Source organism: Zophobas morio, unplaced genomic scaffold, assembly GCF_036711695.1.
Source record: "Zophobas morio isolate AGI-343-1 ecotype UQ-CSIRO unplaced genomic scaffold, CSIRO_AGI_Zmor_V1 ptg000002l, whole genome shotgun sequence".
NCBI classification, from domain to species: domain Eukaryota; kingdom Metazoa; phylum Arthropoda; class Insecta; order Coleoptera; family Tenebrionidae; genus Zophobas; species Zophobas morio.
In genome coordinates this window covers 389,737-416,241 of record NW_026972107.1, presented here as the reverse complement: position 1 = coordinate 416,241, position 26,505 = coordinate 389,737, and the positions used below count along the sequence as shown (strand labels likewise).

The following is a 26,505-nucleotide window of genomic DNA, read 5'->3' as shown; positions in this document are numbered from 1 at the left end:
TTTTGGTCACCTTTTTTTTCTCATTTTATCATAGTTTTTTTGGTCTATGTTTTATGACCTTTTGTCTCAGTTTTTGTTTTTTATTTTTTGTTTCTGCCGCCTTTTTTTGACTTTTCGGTCACTTTTTCCCCTTTTTTCTCCTCATAGTATTTTTAGTAGTCTTTTTTGCTCTATGTTTTGTCATCTTTGTTGTTTTTTCGCTGTTCTTATATCATTTTTTGTGGTTTTTTTCATTTTTTCTGTCGCCTTTTTGATGCTCCTGTTTTGACACTTCACTCTTTTTTCCCCTTTTTCCTTCCTCGTTTTTTATAGGTTGTTTTCGTCGCTTTTTTGGCACTTTTGTTGCCTTTTTTTGGTCTCCTTGTTAATCAATTTCTTGTCGTCATTTTTTTTGTATTTCGAAAGGTCTTTCTTGATGTTTTCTTTTACCGCTCTTTATCGTCTTTTTTTGGTTGCCTCCTTTTTTATCAATCTGTCCACTTTTCTGACTCCCTTTCCTTCAGTCACGTTTTCTGTGAATTTTTGTCCCTCTTTATCGCCTTTCTTGTTTTACTTTTTTTTTATTGCTTGTTTCATACTTTCCTTCACGTGTTTTTGATGTTTTTCTCAACTTTTTATCGGTTTTTTTCACCTTGTTATCGATACTTTTGTTCTTTTTTATATTTTTTTTCCACAATTCTTGATGTTGCTAAAAAGTTGATAACGTCATTTTTTTTACGAAAATCTCACTTGAAATTGTACGTATAAAATAAACAAAATTAGCAAAGTCAAATTTTATAATTATGTTATCTGAGAAAGTTGTTTTATGTTAAGAGTTCTGTCTAAATAACTATTAGACCACTTTTTTTGTATTATTATTGTCAAGATTTTTTTTCATTAGTCATCACCAATTATGAATATTTAAATTCGAGCCACATCTTCCCCTGGCGTTATTTCAGCGTCAGAGATTTTGAAACTATACACAAAGTTCCGGACCGGCGCCTTCTCATACTCAGTTTTTTTTTTCTTAATCACTTACTACTTAACTTTGTAAAAATATATTAAACAATGTGAACAATGGTAATATCTCCATCAAAAGCGGCAACCACTTCACCGAAAAACTCTTTAGCGTCCACAACCAACTTATAAAAGCTGTTCACACAAAATTGCCCGTACCACAAAACTAAAAAAAAAAGATTTTTAATACGAATTACGTCAGTGAAAAATATAGTGCACCTGCAAACACACACAGAGCAGTTGGCGCGATAACTAAAACAATAACAGTTAAAATAAAGATACACGTGGAGCTTAATACGAGATAGGAAAAAATCCAGTGAGGCTTAACCTACAACAAAATATTATAAGGGTGAAAGTCGCCCCTGACGCAGCGCCATCTATCAACAACTACACGATTTTTCCGTGCGATGGCGCCACTGTAGAAGCTTACTTTAAGTGTGCCATGTAGAAGAAAAAACGCGCTTATTATTAAAGTGAGACCAATCGTTAACGGAAAATAGGCCTTTTTCACCACCATTTCGTTATTCAGTAAGCTGGCCTGCTCCGAACCCGCCCAGAAACACCCAACGCCTAACATCTGCAACGTTTCGATTAGTAGCTTCACGTAATCAGGTGCACCTACTTACGGTGGTTGCAAAAACCATGAAAAAAGCGCCAGTCCTCAGGGGGAAACACAAAAACCGCCCAGCCATGTTTCAATTAAATCTCACACTGAATATTCGAATAATGATTAAGTAAGAGCATCTAATCTCTCGTGCATAATCACAGGTCAAAAAACATTCGATAAAATTCGCGATAGATAAATAAACAAGACACAGGGTGTATGCAACGTTATATATTTGATTTTATTTTACAAAAAATGTGGTTTTTTTAATGCTACTACACTGATAAATGGTATTTTTTTAATTATTACGCACAGTATAATTCCAAATGTTTGAGAGTGCATGGTTTCCGACAACACTCGTCGACGATGCCCTTGCTCTTGCGGAATCTCATTGGTAGGAGCGAGTTGGCAGCCCCCTTCTGGAGGAAAGGAAAGTCGAACTGGGTGTCTTCGTCGGTCTCGCTGGGGAAGAATTCGTTGTATTCGTCGTAGGCCAACAAGTCGTCGACTGGAATAATAAACAGTTGTTAATGTTTGTTGTTTGGTTGGGGTTAACTTAGTTAAGTACATGATTTTTTGCTGGGGGAGTTGTATTTCCCGTTACAGACTAGGGCCAAAGCGCTTGCCAGTTTGGAGCCACAGTAGTAGACTTCACGCTTGTTCATTAGGTGGACCATGCGGGGCGAAGACCAAACAGAGACGACATTGAGCAAGAAGAACAAGAATATCACACGTTTGTCCATCTGAAAACAATTATTATTAACAAAATATGTAATAAATTTGTTGTTGTTGTGTGTGTATAAATCTTTATCTTACCTCAAGTGTTGGTTGTAGCTGGTGTACTGTCTTCCATAGCCACCGCGCCACCCTTATATAGTGCTAGTGTTTGTTTTGTGGCCCAAAACATTATTCAAAATTATGCAAATGTGGGTCAGACGTCTCTTCCAATATCCGCCCCCTCAGTACAGATGATTGCACAATTATTTCCACCTATTTCCAACTAGGTGATGTTAATGAGACTCTACACTGCACCAAAACGAAGGCACTTTTTCCCACCTTAATTGGCTTAAGTGGCGCACGCGCGCCAATCCTCCTAATTAGTGCCTCCGCAAAAAAACCCCGCGACAGTTGGCACTCGTGCCGTTGGCAGCCGTGTTTGTTTTTCTGTCACCCGTCCGGTGTCATTGACACTGACGTTTATTTTGACGTTTTCAAAACTTCTCAATTAAAATGGAAGAAATCGACGCTATCATAATTGATTCCTTGAAAAACCTCCACTGGTAGGTTTGTTTCACCCATCGATGTAACCTAACCGCCAAATTCCAGTGATTTCGAAGACGACGTCACGTCGCTCAAACATTTCGACGCCGACATGGTTGTCAGCGCGATTTCGCGCTGTTTGGAAGCTATGATCCCTGACACGTCGTTCCCCAAGAAACTGCCACCTTCCATGAGCATCAAACTAAAAATAACTTCTAGTCTAGCCGCCCAAATTAAAGATTTAGGCTTCCGTGATGATATAGGTTATCAGACGATTTTGTACTGCAACGAGGCCGAAATTCGGCGCGTTTTGATGTTCTTGGTTGAGCGATTGCCGCGCGAAGCGAGCAAAGTGGCTCACGTTGAACAGACGGGCTACGTCCCGACTTTAGTTAAAGAAATTGAACAGAAAGTGAGGGGGTCGTTGCAGCAGGTGTGGGTGCCTTCGTGTGTTTTGCGGAACGGGTTCAGGAGGAACGAGGGACTGTTTTTTCATAGTTTCGGGAATTGTAGACCTTTGAAAGGGGTTAAATTGCAAGTGCCATTTACTAGTAGGAGTTATAGTGATGAGGCACTTAAGGAGTACTGGGTGAGGAATGTGCCCGTGGTTACTAAGCAGTGTGAGGTGGAAGAATTGCTGCCGTCGCTGTTGTTCAAAGATTGCCTTATCAGTAGTGTAGATACGGATTTGAGGAATTGCTTCAAAGTGTCTTCACACAGAGAAGAAATCACGCCTCTGAAATCTTCAGAACTAGTCCAAGTGAAAATGCCTGAAGTGACTGAAGAGTCTGAGTCTGAGCAAAAACTACAAGCGCTGGTTGACGACGTCAAACTAAAAAAAGAAGAGTGTGTGGAACTTGATAAGAAAGTTAAAAGTTATGAGTCACAGCTAGAGCAACTGGCCAAATCTAGAACTGAGGAAGAAGAAACCCTTCAAACTTTGCTCTCTCAAGTTAATTTAAAATCAAAGACGCTCACGGTTATAAGTAAGGAAGAAAATCTGCAAAAACTGAAGAACATGATTGAAGCTAGCAGAAACAAGCTTGTCAATTTAACAGAGCAGTGGAAGAGCATCCAAACCCCTCTTCTAGAAGAGTACAAATCGCTACAAAACGCCATCAGTAGTAAAGATTTGAAGCAACAACAAGAACAAGACAAGTTCAAAAAATTAGAAGAAACCCACAAGACGCTGAACACAGATCTTCACGAAAAAACCCAGTTGGAAGACCAACTCAGAAAGAAGCTAGAACAAGTCAACAAAACCAACACCAGATCAGGATACACAAGACGGATTTTAGAAATCATAGGTAACATAAAAAAACAGGATGAAGAAATCCAGAAAATTCTCAAAGACACACGAGAAGTCCAACGCGAAATCAGTTCTTTGACGGGACAAGTGGACAGATCGTTCACCCTCGCAGACGAGCTCATTTTCCGGGTCAGTCGCTTCGTTGTTTATAAACCCCAATAAAAATTTATTTTCAGGACGCCAAACACGACGAGACTGCCCGAAAAGCCTATAAATTACTAGCGCAACTCCGCGACGACTGTTCAGTTATAATCAAAGCGGTGACTGATTTGGGGGCCGTGGAGCGCGAATGCAGAAACCTCCAAGAACAAATCGACTCCGAAACGGCCAAAGAAAGTGCCGTTAAATTAGAACGCGTAAACAAAGACCTCCAAGAAATGAAAAAGGAAACGGAAACGCTGCTAAAGCAAACCTGAAACGTGCAATTTTTGTTATCACATCACTTTTATTACGATAAGACACCAAAAGTTTTTACTATTTATATTTTTTGTTAAAATATTAAACAAAATGTGAAACGATTAATTCCGTTTGGCGGTGACTTCAGGCGGGACGTAGTCTTCTTCGATTTTTTTCTTTTTCGTGGGTTTGTGTCGAAGCGCGGCGGAGGATTCTTCAATGGCTAGCTCTATGTTTTCTTCGTTTTCAAAGAACCAGAGTTTTTGTTCTTTTTCTTGGAGCGATTTTTGCAGATTTTCGACTTCTGCGAGTCGTTCGGCGGTGAGGAGGCGCTGCTTTTGTTCCTCGAGCGCGCGCAACCTGTCATCTTCCCACTGCTTGAAAACGTCACACTGATTAGCGATGTCTTTCTCTGATATTTGAGACACGCTTTCAGCGACCTGTTTCTGCAACACAACGTGGACGTCTTCAGAGATTAAGTCAAGTTGAGCAAGTTCTTGCTTTAAAGCGACATCTTGTGGCAACAAATCGACGACTTCCTTCACCAACTTCACGTTATTTTTAGCAACCTCGTTCCGTGCTAACTCTTCTCGTCCAAATAACGCTAGTCCAATCACCCTGAGTGACTTATGTACAGAATCATCCCGGTTTTTCGCAGCCACCGCCAATGTTTTACCCACAATTTTCACAGGATCTTTCAAGTCAAAATGTTCGTCGTCAAAGGGATTTCTCAAGTATTTAACTCGAACTTTCACTTCGTCTTCCGGTTCCTCTGGAACGGGTGCTTGCGCCCACTCCCCTGGCGCCACCAAGTAATTATAACAATGCAACAGCGCGAAATTTATCGTCACCGGGTGTTTAAAATCCTCCTGGAGCATAAACTGGCTCGCTATTTTTGCCCCCGCTGCAAAATCTTTGCTCTTCCAAAACCTATCCATCAAGAGATTTCCAGTGTAGTCATCCAGAAAAACGCCATAATTCAGCCTATCGTCCACAACGTCCAACAGCTCTTTGTCTTTGTCGTGACTAACAAGCGCCCGAATCACCGCATGGCTCGTCGAACTCAGCGCATTCCCGGTGTCCGGACTTAACCTCAATTTGTGCACCAGATCCAGCAATTCGTCCACAAACAAATTATCCTTCACCGCGTTCGCGAAAATGTCGACGTCCACGGCACTAATTCGCCGTGTTTTCTGAAACCCTTGATCCAGTTCGTGGTAGAGCAAATCCAGATTGACCTTCTGGAAAAGGGGGCTGTTCAGCCGGTCTTCCCAAATTTCGTTACAGTGATACGCTTGCGACAAGAAAGTCCGTTTGGGGTGAAAACATACTGTAAACCGCGACCGTACGGCTACATTCACTATTTTAAACATTTTCGAGTTTAGAAAATGTGCACTATTTCGAGGTTATGTTTAGAAAATTGACAGTTTGTACTAGACTAGAGTCACGTGACATAACCTTAAACTCGTTCAATAAGTCGTATTTACACGGTTAATTTTCGTATTTCTGGTGCAAAATGAATCAAGCTGAAATCTCGAAGCTCGTTTCGCAGCTGCGGGTCAGAGTGAACCCCCGTCTTCGAAAATTAAAATCGGCGGGGGGCCCCGAGGCTCGCCTAGACAAGCTACGAAAGACAGTCACCGCGTTGATCAAACACGAGCGAATTGAGTTGAATTATCCGCGGGCGGATGAGTCCCGGATGTACGCAGAAAGGGTAATTCTTTACTAGTGTTGAAACAGAATCTTTTGAAAGACAGTTTTAGTTGATTTCGGATGCGATAAGGTATGGGGATTGTCACCGCGAAACAATGGAGATGGCTGACTTTTGGTTGATTGAAAAACAACTAGTACATAAGTTGTTTAAGGTGCTTGCACCCAGATTTGTCAATTATAGTACGGCATACACTAGGATGTATACAGCGCCTAGTGTGTACCCTGAGGTGGTAAAAAGGGCCGTTTTGGAGCTACGAGGGAATCCGTATCCGTCATTAGTGCCCGATATGCACAACAATCGGAATTTGATTCACAACGTTTTGTTGGATGAAGCGAAAAAGGCGTATAGGACGCAGAAGTATGAGGAAATTGCGGCAAAAATCGACGCCGCGGAAAAAAGCGTTAGTGAAGAAGCGAGAAAGTAAAATTAACTCTTAGTAATTAATTAGGAATAAAAATTGAGAAAATTTAGTGTGGTGTGTATTATTGGTTGCCTACCCTACTAACACGTTGACGTTGTTGACAGATGACAGTTGTTTGTCAATACGTCACAATGTTTCGGGTTTTGTGCCCATTTAAATAATCTTATTACTCATAAAACAGTCAAAACAAAGCGTGCTTATGAATTTAGGACTCTTCAATCGTATGAACTTAAAAGTGAGTACTTATTACACCCGAAAATTTTGTTTATTTGGTCGCTGTAGGAAAGCAGCGAGAACAAGGGGATGTATTCAGAATGGACTTCTTTGAGTCTCATGCTCCAAAACAACGACGACGCGAATCAGAGCGTTTTGGAAAAGTTCGGCTTGACGACTAGTAAAGACGTGACGTTGGGGGTCGTCCGACAACTCGCTAGTAATCTGGGGATAAGTCAACCAGCGGAGCCTAGTCCTTTGGTCACCGATAAAGAGGTGCAATGGTGCATGGAAGTTCTCTGCTTTGGACTTTCTTTACCCTTGTCGGAACATGAAGCCATCAAGGACTGCGTCAACGTGTACTGTGAGTGGCTGTCGGCGCTCCTGACGCCGAAAATCTGCGTGCCGCAGCCCATTGTCGAGGACCCCAACGTATACGCGCGGAAAATTATAGCCCATCTTCACTATTTGTTCATTCCGCGGAAGGATGAAGGTAGGTGGCGATTTCACTTTTTGTTTTAAATTAAAAAAAAAAACTTGTTTTACAAGACTGGCCTTTTTTGTATCAGGATTTGGGTAAAAATCGTCGGTTGAATTGAAACATATACTTTAGTTGTTTTTTTTAATCAGGGATTGACACGATCAATAGACAGGCGGTGTTGTGTCACAGGGTGCTGCGCACCCTCCAGCAGATCGCTCACGAGTCCAAACTCCTGGAGCGCGAGACCTGGGAGGCCCTGCTTTTGTTTCTCTTAGCGATCAACGACACCCTTTTATCCCCACCAACGGTCAAGGATGACGTAGCTGATCAACTTTGCGAGCGCGTGCTGAGCGTGCTTTTTGAGGTACCGCGTTCAGAGTGACTTAAGCCATTACTAAACTTAAGTGTGTGGCAGATATGGTTGATAGCGTGCGCTCAGTGCTTCCCGTCGCCGCCTTTATGGAAGACGCTTCGCGAGTGCTGCATGAACTGGCGCCACCGAGTCGCCCTCATCGAGCAATGGAACCGCGTCAACCTAGTCTTAACCTCCAAAGTGCTATCCTTCATGTACGGACCCACGTTTCCGGAACTCAAAATCGGTAAAGGTCGATTTATAAACTTGCGCTGACGTTGCCGTGGAGGATTTGCAATTAAGCTCCGCTCCTCGGTCTTACAACGAATGAAAAATTCATCACGATTGACATTTTGTGTTTTTTTTCTCAATATGTGTAGACTTGTTTCGACAACAAGAAACTTATAACATGGTTAAAATTGTACATTTTTGCAAGGAAATATGGATTTTGCAATTATGGGGCGGAGCCTAATTGCAAAATCGACATTTCCTTTACAAATTTTCCATTTTAAACATGTTTTAAGTTTCATATGAAAAAAGTCTACACATATTAAAACAAAAATGCAAAATGTCAGCCCGCCCACCCGCCCTATCTCAATTGTGATGATTTTTTTTATTCGTCGTGAGCTAAGAGGGCGGAGCTTAACTGCAAAACACTTATTTCTTTACATGAAATTAAAAACATGTTTTTGAGTATCGTGTTGTTCAAAGAATACTATGTGTACTAAGAAAAATAGGCAAAATATAAACCCCGCCCACCCACCCTGTGTCAATTGTGACGATTTTTTTTATTCATAGTAACTTAAAACACATTTAAAATGATAAACTTTTTGTTACAAAATACGGATTTTGTAATTAAATTCCGCTCCTTTGACTCTCGGCTATAAAAAAAAAATCATCACAATTGAGATAGGGCGGTTGGGCGGGCTTATATATGTTTGAAATGGTAAATTCTTGTAGATATGTAAATATTTACGTCTTGCAATTAAGCCCCACCTCTCGATCTGACAACGAATGAAAAATTCATCATAATTGAAAATTGAGATCGGGGCGTGTATAGGTGGGGCCTAATTTTTGGCTTTATTTTTTTCTTAATATACATACATAGTATTCTTTGAACAATACGATACTCAAAAACATGTTTTTAATTTCTCATAGGGAAATAGGGATTTTGCAGTTCAGCTCCACCCCCTTTGCTCACGATAATTAAAAAAATCATCACAATTGGGACAGGGTGGGTGGGCGGGGCTCCATTTTGCCTTTTGTTCTCAATATATGTAGACTTATTTCGACAACAAGAAACTTAAAACATGGTTAAAATAGTACATTTTTGCAAGGAAATATGGATGTTGCAATTATGCGACAGACCCTAATGCACAAAATCGACATTTCCTTATACACATTTTCCATTTTAAACATGTTTTAAGTTTCATGTGAAAAAAGTCTACACATATTAAAACAAAAATGCAAAATATATGCCCGCCCACCCGCCCTATCTCAATTGTGATGATTTTTTTTATTCGTCGTGAGCCAAGAGGGCGGAGCTTAACTGCAAAATACTTATTTCTTCACAAGAAAATAAAAACATGTTTTTGAGTATCGTGTTGTTCAAAGAATACTATGTATGTTAAGAAAAAAAGCCGAAATATAAACCCCGCCCACCCACCCTGGCTCAATTGTGACGATTTTTTTTATTAACAGTCACTTAAAACGCGTTTAAAATGATAAATTTTTGTTAGAAAATACGGATTTTGCAATTAAATTTCGGTCCTTTCACTTACGGCTATCAGAAAAAAATCATTACAATTGATCTAGGGCGGGGGGGCGGGGTTTATATTTGGTCTTTTTTCTTAATATATGTAGTCGCCTTTTCAGAACAAGAAACTTAAAATGTTTAAAATGGTAAATTCATGTAGACAAATATAGATTTTGCAATTAAGCCCCGCCCATCGACCTGACAACGAATTAAAAATTCATCACAATTGAGAATTGACATTGGGGCGGGTATAGGTGGGGTCTAATCTTTGGCTTAATTTTTTTCTTAGTATACAGTATTCTGTGAACCATACGATACTCAAAAACATGTTTTTAATTTCTCATGAAGAAATAAGGATTTTGCAGTTAAACTCCGCCCCCTTGGCTCACGACGAATAAAAAAAATTATCACAATTGAGATAGGGTGGGTGGGCGGGGCTCCATTTTGCCTTTTTTTCACAATATTTGTAGACTTATTTCGACAACAAGAAACTTAACACATGGTTAAAATGGTACATTTTTGCAAGGAAATATTGATTTTTTTTATGGGGCGGAACCTATTTGTAAAATCGACATTTCCTTATACAAATTTTCAATTTTAAACATGTTTTAAGTTTCATGTTGTGAAATGAGGTCTGCATATGTTAAAACAACAAAGCAAAATATAAGCCCGCCCACCCGCCCTATCTCTATTCTGATTTTTTTTTATTCGCCGTGAACCAAGAGGGCGGAGCTTAACTGCAAAATACTTCATTGTTTATAAGAAATTAAAAACATATTTTTGAGTATCGTGTTGTTCAAAGAATACTAAGTATATTGAGAATAAAAGGCAAAGTATAAACCCCGCCCACCCACCCTGTGTCAATTGTGATGATTTTTTTATTCATAGTAACTTAAAACACGTTTAAAATGATAAATTTTTGTTAGGAAATACGGATTTTACAATTAAATTCCGCTCCTTTGACTCTCGGCTATAAAAAAAATCATCACAATTGAGATAGGGCGGGTGGGCGGGGCTTATATTTTGCCTTTTTTCTTAATATACGTAGTCGCCTTTTCAGAACAAGAAACTTAAAAATGCTCTTGTAGACAAATATGGATGTTGCAATTAAGCCCCGCCCCTCGATCTGGCAACGAATGAAAAATTCATCACAATTGAGATGGGGTGGGTGGGCGGGGTTTATATTTCAGCTTTGTTTCTTAATATACTTAGTATTCTTTGAACAACACGATATTCAAAAACGTGTTTTTAATTTCTCATGGAAAAGTAAGGATTTTGCAGATAAGCTCCGCCCCTTTGGCTCACGACGAATGGAAAAAATCATCACAATTGAGATAGGGTGGGTGGGCGGGGCTCCATTTTGCCTTTGTTTCTCAATTTTTGTAGACTTATTTCGACAAGAAGAAACTTAACACATGGTTAAATGGTACATTTTTGCAAGAAAATATAGATTTTGCAATTATGGGGAGGACCTAATTGCAAAATCGACTTTTCCTTATACAAATTTTCCATTCTAAACATGTTTTAAGTTGCATGTGAAAAAAGTCTAGACATATTAAAACAAAAATGCAAAATATATGCCCGCCCACCCGCCCTATCTTAATTGTGATGATTTTTTTTATTCGTCGTGAGCCAAGAGGGCGGAGCTTAACTGCAAAATACTTATTTCTTCATAAGCAATTAAAAACATGTTTTTGAGTATTGTGTTCAAAGAATACTGTGTACGTTAAGAAAAAAAGCCGAAATATAAACCCCGCCCACCCACCCTATCTCAATTGTGACGATTTTTTTATTCATAGTAACTTAAAACACGTTTAAAATGATAAATTTTTGTTAGGAAATACGGATTTTACAATTAAATTCCGCTCCTGTGACTCTCGGCTATAAAAAAAAAATCATCACAATTGAGAAAGGGGGGTGGGCGGGGTTTATGTTTTTCCTTTTTTCTTAATATACATAGTCGCCTTTTGAGAACTTAAAACATGCTCTTGTAGGCAAATATAGATGTTGCAATTAAGCCCCGCCCCTCGATCTGGCAACGAATGAAAAATTCATCACAATTGAGATGGGGTGGGTATGGGGTGGGTGGGCGGGGTTTATATTTCGACTTTGTTTCTTAATATACTTAGTATTCTTCGACGAACACGATATTCAAAAACGTGTTTTTAATTTCTCGTAGAGAAATACGGATTTTGCAGTTAAGCTCCGCCCTCTTGGCTCACGCCGAATAAAAAAAATCATCACAATTGAGATAGGGCGGGTGGGCGGGCTGACATTTTGCCTTTTTTTCTTAATGTGTGTAGACTTATTTCGACGACAAGAAACCTATCGATGGCAACTTGGCAACGGAGTTTATAAATGGCAAACATTTTTCAGGCGACGACGATTTGATCACTCACGGTATGTCCAACGACTGTATAGCGCAAAGTTGGTACCGGTTCTTGAACACCATTGGTAACCCTATTAGCTTAACCAAGCCGGAGGTGATCAGCCAGACCCAGAAATTCCTCCAGTTCGCTATAAGTACCGACAACGTGAACGACCCTTGCCAGCACCCTTGTCTGCAAGCGCTGCCTCTCATCTTCCTCAAGGCCATCAAGGGTATAGCCGGCCAAGTCGACGCTTTCCTCGGTTCGTACGATTCCTAGACTCTGTGTCGTCTCGCCTCGCTCTAATAACAAATAAAACCACTGTTTTATATTGGTTCAGGTGTAGCACAAGCTATTTGGTGGGAAACTGTGATAACAGGTGGCTGCACTACTGATAAGAGCAAAGAAGCTGCACCCAACCAAACTTCTGCTACTTACTCACCTTCTCCCACTCCTCCTACTCAGCGCAGATTGGCAAAAAGTTTTAGTGTGGCACCATCCTCTGTCTCTAAGGGTTAGAATTAGTCTGTGTTTTTAACATTTTACGGTTTGAAATGTGTACGGTTGTGACGTGGTGGGTCATTGTAGGGATACCGAAGTCGTCTCTGATTGGTTTAACGACTAGTAGGAGCTCGGTAGTGGCTACTGCGTCGGCGCCTAGTTCGGGCCCGTCGTCCACCTCGAGTATTTCATGTAAGTGACTTAAGTCGGTATAGGTAGCAGCACTGACGATTTTGTAGCTCTCACGTCGTTTGGCCCTGAAAGTCGGACCCCGTTGGCTCCCGGTAGACCCAAATGTAACAGCATTTTACACTTGTTTGGGGAGTGGTTGTTCGAAGCGGCGTTCCTCGGGTGCGACTTACAACACAGTAAGTAGGGATATGTAGTGACGTCATAGTACGAAATACTTGTAGGGCAGCCGCATGACCAAAACAAAAGAAACAGTTCGGTTTTGATGGAAAGTTACTCCCAGCCGAGTTCCATCAGTGACATTCCGAGCCTACCCTCGAGTTTGACTATTGATAAGTACGAAAGCGGCAAAGCTGAAGCTTTAGGTACTTTGTGTAGGATCATGTGTGCGAAGAAAACTGGCGAGGAAATTCTTCCGGTTTATCTCGCTAGGTTTTACCTGGCGGTCCAGCAGGGTTTGAAAATCGCGCCTAATAGAGAGTGCGGGGAAACCATGGTTGCCATTTTGATGAACTCGTCGGACTTGTTCAGACTGGATTTGGACGGCGTGAGGGTCCTAGTGCCCGTTTTTATTTCAGCTTTGGAAATAGTCTTACCTGACAAGGATTTAAAACTAAACTCGAATGTCTCTAAGACTGAACTCAGACGAGCCTCCATACATCTCTTGTCGTCGATGTTGGTACTCCCGCTGCACTTCCAGAACGTCGTAATTAAAGATCTGATAAACACAGGTAACTGCTAAAAATCACTTACCTCTGCTACCCGAGGGTGTAAATGATAACCTAAGGTTCGTCCGACCGCCCGTGCACCTTCGGCCAGCTCAAACCCCGCCTCATGAACCTCGTGATGAACGCCCTCCAGATCGAGAGCGACCCCCAGAACACCCACATGCTCCTCGGTAGTCTCTTCCTCTGCGTGCAGGACTCCTCCATCTACGAGAAGGTCGAACAAGTCACCCAACCCCCCACCGACACGTCATCGAACCTCCTCAGTTCAGGTACTCTCACTTACTTACCAGGGCTTTCAGCACCGTTCATTCGTCCTATCGTCACTTGTTTCGCCATTTGATCGTCTTTTTTTTTGTTTTTCGTATTGCTTGTGGTTTGTGATGGCTTATGTAGCGTCCGACACTGCCAGTACCATGAGCATGGCTAGCAGCTATGAGCGTTCCACTTCACCCGAACATTTTGGTCCTGTTGATTCGTATGATTTATTGCCGATAGGTATGTGCATCGCAATGATGTGGTGGGGGTAAAAACGGGCGTGGAATTGTTTGTTCGGTTTTAGATTCAGCGCATGCGCTGTTCGTCAGGGCGACGTATTTGGTGTGTCACAGGTTGATCAGCTCGTGGAAGACGGATTTGAATGTGTCGCTGGCGGCGCTGGAGTTGCTGTCGGGGTTGGCGAGGATCCACATCAAGGAGTCAGGTTAGTATTAGTCAAAATGGGGGAGTTTTTAGTAAAAAGATTCAATTTTTGTGCAGCCAGAAAGTTAACAGGTAAAAAGATTGTTTATATTGTGTATTTAGTTATACCGGGTGTCTGGAAAATGGCGGATTCAGTCTTCATAAGTTATGTACTGAATTATATATATTTCGGGAATCCCAAAAAAAAAAACTAAAAAAATTCTTTATGATGTAGATTACGAAAAAACGAAGAAATAAGTCGCTACCAATAATGTGATGACGTCACTTCAAAATTTTGGCAAATGACATATCCTCTAAGAAAAGAGAGGGTGAGTGGGTGGGCGGGGCTAAACTGCTAAGATAAGGCAAATTTTGGTAAATAACGTTTCCTCTAAGAAAATAAAGAGTCAGTGGGCGGGGCCAAACTTGCCAAAATAGAATTCAACAATATTTAGAGTAATCACTGGAATGAAGAGGGGGTTGGTAGGCGGGGCTATTGATTGCTTATAAAAGACTCTGTAGAAAAAAGTAAAACTTATCCCCGCCCACCCACCCGTTCTCTCATTTTTTTCTTCTGAAATAAGAAATAAATCTTATAGCAAATAGTATGTCAAAAAAATACGATTAGCGCTTTTTTTTGACAGCCTACGTTCTATTAGTTCCCATTCGCGCTCTACCTAAGAACACGCAATTAACTCCGCCCACCCACACTGCCGCTATTTCAGTGATTCATTTTATCTAAATAATCCGAATGAAAGGTGGATCTCAATTGAACAGAGATGAAATCGTTAGAATGAGAGCAGCGTGAATGCTAAGATAAGACTCAGTTTGGTAGATGACATACCTCCGAAGAAAAGATAGGGTGGGTGGGCGGGGCTAATATTCTCTAAGGTGAGACTGAAAATTTAAGATCGAAGAAAAAGGAAAAACGAAAAATTCTAATATCAAAAAATTGATCAAAGGTAAATAAATCCAGATTTTTCAAAAAATTATAAGATTTCATTTTGCGAATTTTATTTTTAACTCCAACCGGTTTTCCAGAATGTCCATTTGAAATATCCCAATTTTTAAAAAATTCAAAAAATTCGGATTTTACACCTTGAATATAAAAAAAAAAGAATAAAACTGGTCGAAGATTATTTCGACAGCACTTCCCTCGCCTTGATTTTTTGCTTGAATTTTTCAATTTTTCTTTTTTTTCTTCAGTTTTTCGATTTGCAATTTTTCGAGTTTTGAAGTTTAAAATTTTCAATTTTCCAACTTTTGATTTTTTCAATTTTTATATTCTGCAATTTTTCGGTTTTTTATTTTCGTTATCTTTTCACTTATTCGATTTTTCAGTGTTTCGATGTAATTTTTTTGTTTTTTCATTGTTAATTTTTTCATTTTTCCGTTTCAATTTCTCAATTTTTTTTTTCGTTTTTTCATTTTTAAGATATGCAACTCTTCAAGTTTGCACTTTTAAATTTTTCAGTTTTTCTGTTTTCCAATTTTTGGATGTTTCAGTTTTCATATTTTGCAATTTTTCTCTTTGCAATTTCTCGAGTTTGCAATTTTTAATTTCTCACTTTTTGGATTTTTCAATTTTTCGATTTGCAATTTTTCAGTTTATATTTAGTACTTGCTAAGATAAGACTGATTTTGGCAAATCATATACCCTTTAAGAAAAGAGAGGGTGGGTGGGCGGGGTTAATCCCTGCTAAGATAAAACTAATTTTGGCAAATCACATACCTTCTAAGAAAAGAGAGGGTGGGTGGGCTAGGCTAGTACCTGCTAAGATAAAACTAAAAAAATATTAAGAGTAATTTCTGGAATGAAGAGGAGGGTCGGTAGGCGGGGCTAATGCTTGCTTATGAAACTCTTTGGAAAAACCTAAATTCAGCTCCGCCCACTTCTTGTTTCCATTTCACTGACTTATTTTATTTACTGTAAAATGTGAATTGAAATCTACTTGAACACGCGGTAGAATCTAAGATTTAAAACAAAGTAAAAAGGGGCCCACCCACCCTTATTCTGTTTTCATCATTTTTTTTATTAGCTCTGAAGAAAGAATTTCACAAGTTTTCAATTTTTAATTCAATTTTTCGATTTTTGAATTATAGCTGCTGAGATAAGACTGAGTTTAATAAATGACCTACCTCCGAAGAGTAGAGAGGGTGGGTGGGCGGGGCTAATACTTTCTAAGGTAAGACTTATTAAGACGAGTACTTGATAAGATAAGACTGATTTGGCTAATGAGGTACCCTCTGAGAAAAAAGAGGGAGGGTGGGCGGGGCTATTGTTTGCTTATAAAAGACTGTAGAAAAAGTTAAACTTGCCCCCGCTCACCCACCCGTTCTCTATTTTTTTTCTTCTGAAATAAGAAATAAATCTTACAGCAAATAATATGTATATCAAACAAATTACGATTAGCGCTTTTTTTGACAACCTACGTTCTATTAGTTCCCATTCGCACTCTACCAAAGAATATACAATTAACCCCGCCCACCCACCCAGCCTCTATTCCGGTGATTCATTTTATCTAGTCCGAATGAAAGGTGGATCTCAATTGAACAGAGATAAAATCGTTAGAATGAGAGCAGCGTGTGTGGGCGGGGCTAGTACCTGCTAAGATAAGACGGAATTTGGTAAATGACATACCTACCAGTGGCGGCTCGTCAGGGGAGGCAGGGGAGGCAGTGCCTCCCCTGGAAAAATTGACTATTAGTTTTTGTTTTAATATCTGTTAACTTTAAATATATTTTAAAGATACAGCAAATAACTTTTATGGAACACTGTGATTTATTAAAACGCGTCTTGGTAACATATTTTGAAGTACGCGCTTTCGACAGGAATAAACGCTGATCCTCGCCGTGTAGGCCAGCTTCAGACGGAGGCATGCCTCAGATAGACGGATATCTTCAGTATGATTAGTCAATGGTGCTAATATGTTTTTGAGTAAGACAATAGTCATCAGTGCTTTATCAAAGCGCCAGCGGAGGCACCAACGCCTACCGTCCTTAAGCCAATCAGATCGAATTTTTTAATCTCACGGTGAAACTGCACAATGCTGAACAGGGAAGCTGAATGCATTTAGTGTGCATTTAGTTGTGCATTATTTAGACGCGAGGAAAGAATTGCGTTCTCACTGCATGTGCATTGCCAAGGTTGTGTATTAAAACTTTTAAGTGAACTTGAAAACAGTAGGACAATGAAAATGCCAGTTTTGCAATGCTGATAGCAACATAATAATCTATAATTTCCAGAATGTCTTATAAAGTTTAAATATTTAAGCATGGTTTTCTTACGACGAACAATTGTATGTCAAAGATTTAGAACCTCTCATCCAGATTTGAGCAGAACTTTATTAATTAATTGATTAATATATTTAAATTAGCCCTAAATCATATGAATTAATATTTAATGCTAATAAAGCAAATTCTGCAGTCTTTAAACCTTCTCGTTGGTTTGTGTGAAGCAATTAAATGTTTTTTATTCGAGAAGTGTACCCATATAGAGATATGTTACTGACTCAGGGCTATTTGTATTGTTTTCATAAAAACGAATAAACAATCTTTCTTTTAACAAAAGTAATTGCCAACGTGTTAATTAATACCTGCTGATTTTGAAACGAAATTGTTGCCTCACCTAACGAAAAGACCACGAGCCGCTACTGATACCTACTAAGAAAATAAAGGGTGGTTGGGCGCGGCCAATACTTGCTAAGGTAAGACTGATTGTAGCAAATGACATACATTCTAATAAAATAGAGGGCGGGTGGGCGGGGCTAGTAATTGATAAGATAAGACTGATTTTGGTAAATCACTTATCCTCTAAGAAAATAAAAGGTGAATGGGCGGGGCTAGTACCTGTTAAGACTGATTTTGGCAAATCACATTCTCTGAGAAAATAGAGGGCGGGTGGGCGGGGCTAGTACCTGCTAAGATAAGACTGATTTTAGCAAATGACGTATCCTCTAAGAAATTTAATTAAATTATTATAAGAAAAGACACCACAGGCTCCAAAGTACTTCCAAATTCTTTCCAAACAGGAATATCTAGAACGTCAAGATTGTTTTAAATTAAAAAAAAAAAAAAAAAACGAGGTGTCAAAGTTAAGTGAAAAACAGGGCATGTCAGAATTTTCCAAAATAATACACCATGGGTATCCAAGAGTCTCCCAAATTAAAAAAAAAACACCATTGTTAATCCGCCATTTTCCATAAAGCCGAGTTGTTGAGTCAGCTAAATTTTAGACGCGATGGAATGCAAGAGGGCTGTGAAGTGGCTGTGCGACTACATCGTCTACCAATGCTCGCGCCCGCCCCCAGCCCACTCCAAAGACCTCCACTCCACCATCGTCGCCGCCTTCCAATGCTGCTCAGTCTGGCTCCTCGAGCACCCCTACTTACTCAGAGACAAAGACTGTCTCACCACCGTACTAGAAGTAGCAGAATTAGGTGTCTCGGGCACCAAATCCGTTGGCAAACCTGGCGAAAACGTCAAAATGAAAGAACAAAAAGAACTGAAGCCGGCGTCGATGCGTGTGCGAGACGCCGCCGAGAATCTCCTCACGTGCATCCTCGAACAAGTCGGCTATTTCCCGAACGAGTGCGGCCCTGAGTCCATTTCGTCACTCCTTGACGAAGTAGCCCTATTGCAACATTGCAACTCCTGGCCTACTAATTGCACGGATCAGGCGACTGCGGTCGAAAAATTTAGGTACTTTGTGACGGAGGGCTCGGTTGTGTTGGCGCTCCTGGAGGAACCGTTGGGGAATGACCAGGACCCGCAACCCACTGTCACTATTTTAATACGGGGTCCGTTTGGTCGACACGCTTGGACTATGCAACTACGACACTTACCGAGGCATCGGTCGGGGACTAAGTGCCACGCGCCGAATCCCGGTAGGCCGGTCGTGATGCAAGAGACGCCTTTGTGTCCTCAAGTCAAACAAAAGTACTTTCCTGATAGCGTCGATAGGGTAACGCAATGCAAAGTGTAAGGAAAGCAAAAATTGTTGGATTAGTGTGACTTGAGTTTGCTTTAGTGACCAGTCGATTCCGCTTCTGGATACTGTTATAGCACAAAACGAAGAAATTAACGAAGATACGAATAAGTTGGTTCAGTTGATTGAGCGCCAGGCGACCGTAGAAACCAATTTAGCGGCGACTCAGTCAAATTTTGTCGCTCAGGAGTGCACTCCGCCCCCTGTAGTGCACGATTTTCAAACTTCTAGGTTATTTTTGTCCCATTTCGGGCTACTTTCTTTGGGGGACGAGAACGACGAAGCTCCTACGTTGACAGCTCTCGATAGCAGCGCTGGCGACTTTTGTAAAGATCTGTCACTTTTGGACCACTTGAGTCCGAGGACTTGCGACACCGTACACATTTTTTACGTCAAGTCGCAACAAGTTGACGCACAGGATATAGTCAACAACGTGCGAACCGAACAAGGGATTTCGTCCTACTTTTTCGAGTTTATTCACACCTTAGGGTGGCCAGTCGAAGTCAACAAACATCCAGGTATAAATATAAATGATAAGAATAAAAGTAGGTTGGTATGACAATTACAATAACTGGGTGTTTGAAGGTTGGACCGGTCACGTTTCCACCAGTTGGAAGGTGTCTCCACAAGAATCCCCCGTTGCGTCACGTAGTACGTCATACGACGGCTCCACGCACGTGTTGTACTGGGCCGACGCATGCGCAGAAATCGCCTTCGTGGTACCATCCACCATCAAACCGGCGGACCCCCCCTCCGAGCAATCATCCTTCAACGCATCAAGTACTAACCAATTAAATTTCGACACGTTCTGAGTCGCTTGTTTCAGTTTGGTACGAGCGCAGCCTATCAGAAACCAGTACCACTAGTAAAGACAAAAGAGCCCTAAGTTTGGAACTAGATAAACAACCGGTGCCACCTCGGCGCTCGGGTCCACGTTCCAACCTCCACCCTTTCACGAACACGAAAATCATGGTAGTGTGGCTGGAGAGTTTCGAGGATCATTTAAATCTGCCAATCGGTGCGTGACACGCCAATCGCACGCAAATGTTTTGAGCCTATGGGCGATCATTTTTGCCGGTCGTCACCGAAGGAGGCGGTCCAAATCGTCCAAGGGCAGAATTTGTAGGTAGGCTCAAACTACAACGAAATTTACGTGTTGACCAAATTCTTACCCTGAATTAGTTTTAATTTTATAAATACCCTATCTAAAATGTTCAGAATATGATGAGTCTATACTTGTGATTTACCATTCCATTAATATTTTTTGGATTTGTTTATACATACAGGGTCACTCAAAAAAAAATAATGACTGAGTCAATTTATTTTATTGAAGAAATCAAGAATTGCAAAACTGAATACTTTGAAATCTTGTCAATTAGTTAGAAAAAAAAACCTGTCCTGCTCTAATAACATCGAGAATATGCTCAAAATCACACTAATATTAGGTGTAATTGTGCCGACCATAGTTATAAAATTCACATTAAAGTAAGTCACGGACATTTTTTGAAGTGTACTACATTTCAAAAAGCAAAAAAAATGTTCAGTTTATAAACTTCATAATTTTGGTTTAAAGTTTATCAATCATATTTGACGCTTTATTTTATACGTTCCATTTGTTATCCTTTACTGCGGTCTCTCTTGGGTCGAGGTGTAACACCGGACTGAACGTTCTTCGACCGATAGGATAATTTATTACTTCCGACATCTTTTCGGTGACAAATTTAATCTTTGCATACTTCAGCGTAGTTAGTGAACTCGTTGTGACCACTGAAATATACAAAGAGTAAATTTTGAAATGGAACGAAAGTCGAAGAATATTTTCAAAGCCACGATCAAAATGTATTTGCTTATCTTCGTCAAAAAATGCATGACGTCATCGTAAAATTTGATATGATGAGTCTATACCTGTGATTTATCATTGCAGTGCTATTTTTCAGATTTACTTATACAGCCTGTCTCAAAAAAAGGTCACTTCGATTTTCGATTTTTCGTTTTTTCGACCAACAGTTTCATCGAATTAGATTTTTCAGTTTCCATTTTTCTATCAACTTTTCGATTTTATTACTTTCTAATTTTCTGATTTTTCAAATTTGCGGTATTTTGATTTTTCGAGTTTTCAGTTTTTTCGTTTTTCGATTTTTTAATTTTTCGTTTTTTTGATTTTTCGATGTTTCGATTTTTTAATTTGCCATTCTTTCAATTTTCGATTTTTCGTTTTTCCATTTTTAGATTTTTTGATTTTTCTGTTCGTCAGTTTTTAGACTTTGCAATTTTTTTGCATTTTTCGATTATATTTTACTTTCCGATTTTTTTGATTTTTGAATTCTCGATTTTACGTTTTTAATTCTTCGATTTCCAATTTTTCAATTTTCCGGTTTTTTAATTCTTCTATTCTTGATTTTTCGATTTTCCATTAATCATAAAATTTTTCGATTTTTCGGTTGTTTTATTTTTCGACCTTCGATTTTTCAACTTTTGATTATTCGATTTTCCATTTTCTGATTTTACGATTTTTCGATTTGCGATTTTTCTGTTTGTTTCAGTTTTTATGGTTCTGCAATTTGCAGCTTTTAGATTTCAATTTTGTTACTTTCCGATTTTCCACTTTTCGATTTTTTGATTTTTTTTCGATCGTCGTTTTTTCGATTTTCATTTTTTCGATTTTTTGATTTTTCAATTTTTAGCCCTTGGAATTTTTTTACTTTTCGCTTTTTCGAGTATTTGTTTCATCGAATTTTCGATTTTTCGGTTTTTCCATTTTCCGATTTTCGATTTTTCGATTTTCCATGTTTAGATATTTTTCGATTTTTTTTTATTTTTCGATTGTTCTGTTCGTCAGTTTTGAGACTTTGCAATTTTTACTTTTCCACTTTTCTATTATTTTAGTTTCGGATTATTCGATTTTTGAATTTTCGTTTTTTTTTTTCATTTTTCGATTTCCGATTTTCCACTTTTTGATTTTACGATTTTTCGATTTTTTTGTTCGTCAGTTTTTAGGCTTTGCAATTTGTTTACTTTTCGATTTTTCGATTATTTTACTTTCCAGTTTTTTGATTTTTGAATTGTCGACTTTTAGAGTTTTCAATATTTCGAATTTTCGGTTTTCCTATTTTTCGATTTTTGATTTTTCCATTTTTCGGTTTTTTGATTTTTCAATTCTCGGTTTTTCAATCTTGCAAATTTTCGATTTTTCAGAATTGTGAATTTCCAGTTTTTCGATCGACCTACGTATTAGATTCATTGAATTTTCGATTTTCGGTTTTTCCATTTTTAGATTTTTGATTTTCCAGTTTTGCATTTTCAGATTTTCTGTTTTTCGCATATCTGATTTATCAAATTTTCGATTTTTCGGCTTTTCGATTTTTCGATATTTGATTTTCGAATTTTCGATTGTTCAGTTTTCCATTTTTCAGCTTTTAGACTTCAATTTTTTTACTTTTCGATTTTCCAAATTTTCGAGTTTCAATTTTCAGATTTTTGATTTTTCGATTTTCTTTTTGAATCTTTGAATTTTTCGGTTTTGATTTTTCGAATTTTTGATTTTTAATTTTTCCATTCTTCGGTTTTTAGACTTCAATTTTCTTTCTTTTAAATTTTTCGATATTCTATTTTCCGCTTTTCAGAATTTTCGATTTTCAGTTTTCAGACTTTCGATGATTAGAATTTTGGATTTTTCAGTTTTATGATTTTTCGATTTTTCAATGTTCAATTTTTCAATTTAAATTTTGCGATTTTCAATTTGTCCATTGTCGATTTTTAGAATTTTCGGTTTTTCAATTTTTCCATTCTCAACTGTTAGACTTCAATTTTGTTACTTTCCGATTTTTTGGTTTTCGATTTTCCAATTTTCAGAATCTTCAAGTTTCTTTATTCAGATTTTCCATTTTCCACTTTTTCGATTTTAGATTTTTCGAATTTTTGTTTTTCCAATTTTTTGATTTTTCGATTTTTCTATTCGTTTCAGTTTTTAGGCTTTGCAATTTTTTTTACTTTATATATTTTGATTATTTTAATTTCCGATTTTTTTTATTTTTGTTTTTGATTTTTTTAATTTTCAATATTACAAATTTTTGACTTTTCGATTTTTTGGTTTTCCCGTTTTTCAATTTTCGATTTTTCGATTTTTGAGGTTTGTGAATTTCCACTTTTCGATCGACCTAGGTATTTGATTCATTGAATTTTCGATTTTTTGATTAGCCATTTTTAGATTTTCGATTTTTACGATTTGTATTTTTCGATTTTCTGTTTTTTGCATTAGTGAATTCCAGTTTTACCGATTTTTGATTTTGCGCATATTTGATTAATCAAATATTGTTGCTTACAAAAACTTCAAAACATCTACAATATTTCAAAGTATTCAGTTTTGCTATTCTTGATTTCTTCAATAAAATAAATTGACTCAGTCATTAACTTTTTTGAGACACCTTGTATAACCAAATCTAAAAAATATTAATGCAGTGATAAATCACAAGTATAAAACTCATCATATTTTATACATTTAAGACAGGATTTATTCTGCAAAATTTTGAGGTGACGTCATAAATTTTTTAGAGGGGATAAGCAAATATATTTTAATTAAAAATGTATCATGTTTATCATGATTTTAAAACATCTGCAAGATTTCAAAGTATTCGATTTTGCAAATTCAAAATTAAATTGCAAAATATTGTTTTATAATTTTGATTTTTTTTCCAAAAATCTGGACGTTTCGGATAAAAACTCAACACGGAGTCATAAACTACATGTGTAGGACTATGTTACTGTATACAATTTAAAACCCATTTACTATGCATAAATTTGAAGTGACGTCATTTTTGGTGGGGATGATTAGACAAATTTAATAATTTTGCGACATTTATGAAAAATGGCACGTTTTTATTATTATGCCAGTTACATGTCACTTAACGACAATATCGTTTTTTTTAAGAGTATTTTATTTGAAAAAGTGATGAAATTTTTTATATGGAACAATTGGTCGAAAGATGTTAGAAAGCAAAATAATTCATTTCCGGATCATCGTTACTCACGAACGAAAGTGACCATTATTTTATGGGAACAACTACCAGCTAAATCTTCTCCGACAAATTCGAGAGAACTGGTGTGAGCCATAAATATTTCTTACCAAATGTATATATAACTACTCTCCGTCCCGTTATTGTCAATAAAATTTTATAAGGTAAAATGTGAATTTCGTTGTAGTTTGAGCCTACCTACAAATTCTGCCCTTGAAGGATTTGGACCGCCTTCTTCGGTGAGGGCAGGCAAAAACGATCCGCCCATCGGCTCAAAACATTTGCGTCCGATTGTACATCGTAACCACCAATCACGCTTTGTTTTCAGATGATTTGCTGAATTCGATGACGACAGGGTTAGAGCGTGGCGCCATTATTAAAAGTAGCGAGGTTTTAGTGATTTATTTGCATTTGATGGCGTCGGGGTTGCTGCGGGTGCACTTGCAAGGTCCCTCGGGACGTGTGGGTTTGGCGTCGCCTTTGGTGGACGGGATGGTGTTGAGTAGGCGGGCTTTGGGACCGCTGGTTAGACATACGGCTTTGAATATGGCGCGACGGAGGCGTCTGGATTCTGATAGTTACCAACCCCCTCATATCCGACGCCGTTTAAAAATACAGGAGATGGTGCAGAAGTATAAACGAGAAATGACTAAACCAGAATTGTTAACTTATTTATTTAGCTCTACATAATCATTAAGTAATTAAATAGAATTGGTGATTTTACGTTTCCTCATTTGTTGCAACCAATCCTCGAGTTGTTGGTGTGGTTCTTTGGGGTGGTGTTGGTAGTAGTGTTTCGGGGGTTTGCCTTCTTCCAGACGCACGAAATAGTGACAATGAAAATATTCAACTCTACCAAAACGGGCTCTTCCATGTCGCCGGATTCCTTTCACCACGTGACCTTTCCCCACGAAAGACTCCGCTAGAATTTGCATTTAAATACGTGCTTGTGGTTTAGTGGAGTCAACTTACCCACCCACAAGTTACTCGCAAACTCGACGTTGTGCTCCTTCACTGCCAAATCTCGCGCTTCTTCGATCGTTTCCCTGACGTCCTTCGCCCCTTTCATCAACACGAATTTTAATTGTTTGATGGCTTCGTCGACGGTCATGCCGCGCACGAGACATGCGATGTACCACATTTTCCAGGGGCTGTATTTGATGTTGCTTCGTTGGTGGCAAACAAACTACAAATACGAGAGTTGGGTGGGGTTTAATCACGTAAGGGTGACTTACAGCGGGTCGTGGGGCCTCGTCGGGTGACTGTGGAGGGTATATTTTCTTATTATATTCCAGAAATTTTTGAGGTTCGTGGTCTTCCGGTTTCCATGCTTGGAGTAACGCAGAGGTGTGAATTTTTGTGGCGGCTGGTAAAAGTGCCGCGGGTTGGTACTGTAACACTAACTTTAAGAGCGGTCGACTCCTAAATAACGTCATTTTGGCGATTTAATTCGAAATTTGGGGAAAAAGTTGCAACTTTGTAAACACGGGACTCTACATAACCTCGCTTTTTGCAAGGAATAGTGGGCCAATCGTGGCGCGGCTGGGTGTCACGTGATCAGTTGCTATGCCAACGACCACTTTTATTTTAAAGTCACTTACATGAAAAAAATTTTTAAAAATTTCTGAAATTTCGATTTTTCGACATTCGATTCTGGAAAAACGGTTGCAGTTATCAGGGAAACGAGGCCGGAAGTGAGTTCTAGAGTTCGAAATATACAAGAAAATGCATTTAGTTAAGTTTCGAAAATGTCAAATTTTGGCCGAAATTTGAAGAAGGGGGGACCATTGGAAAAATTTCACTTTTAAAAAAATCGTCTAAAAATTCCGAAAAAATTCAGGAACGTAGATCTCGACAAGCTGATTCCAAAAATATAGCCTGTTAATGGTCACGGAGCAACATTTTCAAAAAAATAAGCATGAAATGCGAATATTTGAAAATTTCTAAAATTTAGATTTTTCGACGGTCGATTCTGGAAAAACGGTTGCAGTTATCAGGGAAACGTGGCCGGAAGTGAGTTCTAGAGTTCGAAATCTACAAGAAAATGCATTTAGTTAAGTTTCGAAAATGTCAAATTTTGGCCGAAATTTGAAGAAGGGGGGACCATTGGAAAAATTTCACTTTTAAAAAACTCGTCCACAAATTCTGAAAAAATTCAGGAACGTAGATCTCGACAAGCTGATTCCAAAAATATAGCCTGTTAATGGTCACGGAGCAACATTTTCGAAAAAATCGGCATCAAATGCGAATTTTTAAAAATTTCTAAAATTTCGATTTTTCGACGGTCGATCCGGGAAAAACGGTTGCAGTTATCAGAGAAACGAGGCCGGAAGTGAGTTCTAGAGTTCGAAATCTACAAGAAAATGCATTTAGTTAAGTTTCGAAAATGTCAGATTTTGGCCGAAATTTGAAGAAGGGGGGACCATTGAAAAAATTTCACTTCCAAAAAAGTCGTCTAAAAATTCTGAAAAAATTCAAGAACGTAGATCTCGACAAGTTGATTCCAAAAATATAGCCTGTTAATGGTCACGGAGCAACA

General features: G+C 38.7%; 7 protein-coding genes across 12 annotated transcripts; 3 read left to right on the top strand and 4 right to left on the bottom strand.

Annotated features, from left to right (window-relative positions):
* Positions 1-881: 881 nt before the first annotated feature.
* Positions 882-1,709, bottom strand: LOC135123170 (uncharacterized). Its single transcript, XM_064047668.1, has 4 exons — positions 1,623-1,709; positions 1,427-1,573; positions 1,216-1,324; positions 882-1,162 (listed from the first exon to the last, which is right to left on the bottom strand). Exons 1-4 carry the CDS (start codon positions 1,686-1,688, stop codon positions 1,041-1,043), a joined length of 444 nt encoding a protein of 147 aa, XP_063903738.1. The 5' UTR covers positions 1,689-1,709; the 3' UTR covers positions 882-1,040.
* Positions 1,710-1,856: 147 nt separating this feature from the next.
* On the bottom strand, positions 1,857-2,578 carry LOC135123180 (LIRP-like). Its single transcript, XM_064047678.1, has 3 exons — positions 2,417-2,578; positions 2,169-2,343; positions 1,857-2,108 (listed from the first exon to the last, which is right to left on the bottom strand). Exons 2-3 carry the CDS (start codon positions 2,341-2,343, stop codon positions 1,906-1,908), a joined length of 378 nt encoding a protein of 125 aa, XP_063903748.1. The 5' UTR covers positions 2,417-2,578; the 3' UTR covers positions 1,857-1,905.
* A 150-nt stretch (positions 2,579-2,728) lies between these two features.
* LOC135123122 (coiled-coil domain-containing protein 22 homolog) lies at positions 2,729-4,691 on the top strand. The gene is made up of 3 exons (XM_064047637.1): positions 2,729-2,880; positions 2,927-4,298; positions 4,346-4,691. Exons 1-3 carry the CDS (start codon positions 2,831-2,833, stop codon positions 4,583-4,585), a joined length of 1,662 nt encoding a protein of 553 aa, XP_063903707.1. The 5' UTR covers positions 2,729-2,830; the 3' UTR covers positions 4,586-4,691.
* Positions 4,635-6,015, bottom strand: LOC135123134 (small ribosomal subunit protein mS27). The gene has a single exon (XM_064047645.1). The coding sequence runs from the start codon at positions 5,936-5,938 to the stop codon at positions 4,688-4,690; it is 1,251 nt and encodes a 416-aa protein (XP_063903715.1). The 5' UTR covers positions 5,939-6,015; the 3' UTR covers positions 4,635-4,687.
* Positions 5,974-6,749, top strand: LOC135123158 (large ribosomal subunit protein bL17m). The gene is made up of 2 exons (XM_064047659.1): positions 5,974-6,279; positions 6,329-6,749. The coding sequence occupies exons 1-2, from the start codon at positions 6,082-6,084 to the stop codon at positions 6,701-6,703; spliced, it is 573 nt and encodes a 190-aa protein (XP_063903729.1). The 5' UTR covers positions 5,974-6,081; the 3' UTR covers positions 6,704-6,749.
* Positions 6,750-6,790: 41 nt separating this feature from the next.
* Positions 6,791-24,687, top strand: LOC135123082 (uncharacterized protein). 6 transcript variants are annotated; one of them, XM_064047590.1, is made up of 18 exons: positions 6,791-6,935; positions 6,983-7,406; positions 7,544-7,758; positions 7,810-7,993; positions 11,879-12,133; positions 12,212-12,385; positions 12,460-12,564; positions 12,612-12,740; positions 12,786-13,292; positions 13,349-13,558; positions 13,683-13,784; positions 13,849-13,989; positions 14,046-14,060; positions 18,203-18,947; positions 18,997-19,472; positions 19,540-19,734; positions 19,781-19,972; positions 24,295-24,687. In XM_064047590.1, the coding sequence occupies exons 1-18, from the start codon at positions 6,900-6,902 to the stop codon at positions 24,654-24,656; spliced, it is 4,467 nt and encodes a 1,488-aa protein (XP_063903660.1). In that variant the 5' UTR covers positions 6,791-6,899; the 3' UTR covers positions 24,657-24,687. The 6 variants fall into 6 exon arrangements, with proteins under 6 accessions (XP_063903660.1, XP_063903692.1, XP_063903676.1 ...); XM_064047622.1 differs by lacking the exon at positions 12,212-12,385; XM_064047606.1 differs by lacking the exon at positions 13,683-13,784.
* Positions 24,625-25,499, bottom strand: LOC135123147 (large ribosomal subunit protein uL22m). The gene is made up of 3 exons (XM_064047652.1): positions 25,202-25,499; positions 24,939-25,152; positions 24,625-24,888 (listed from the first exon to the last, which is right to left on the bottom strand). The coding sequence occupies exons 1-3, from the start codon at positions 25,400-25,402 to the stop codon at positions 24,668-24,670; spliced, it is 636 nt and encodes a 211-aa protein (XP_063903722.1). The 5' UTR covers positions 25,403-25,499; the 3' UTR covers positions 24,625-24,667.
* Between the last annotated feature and the right edge of the window lie 1,006 nt (positions 25,500-26,505).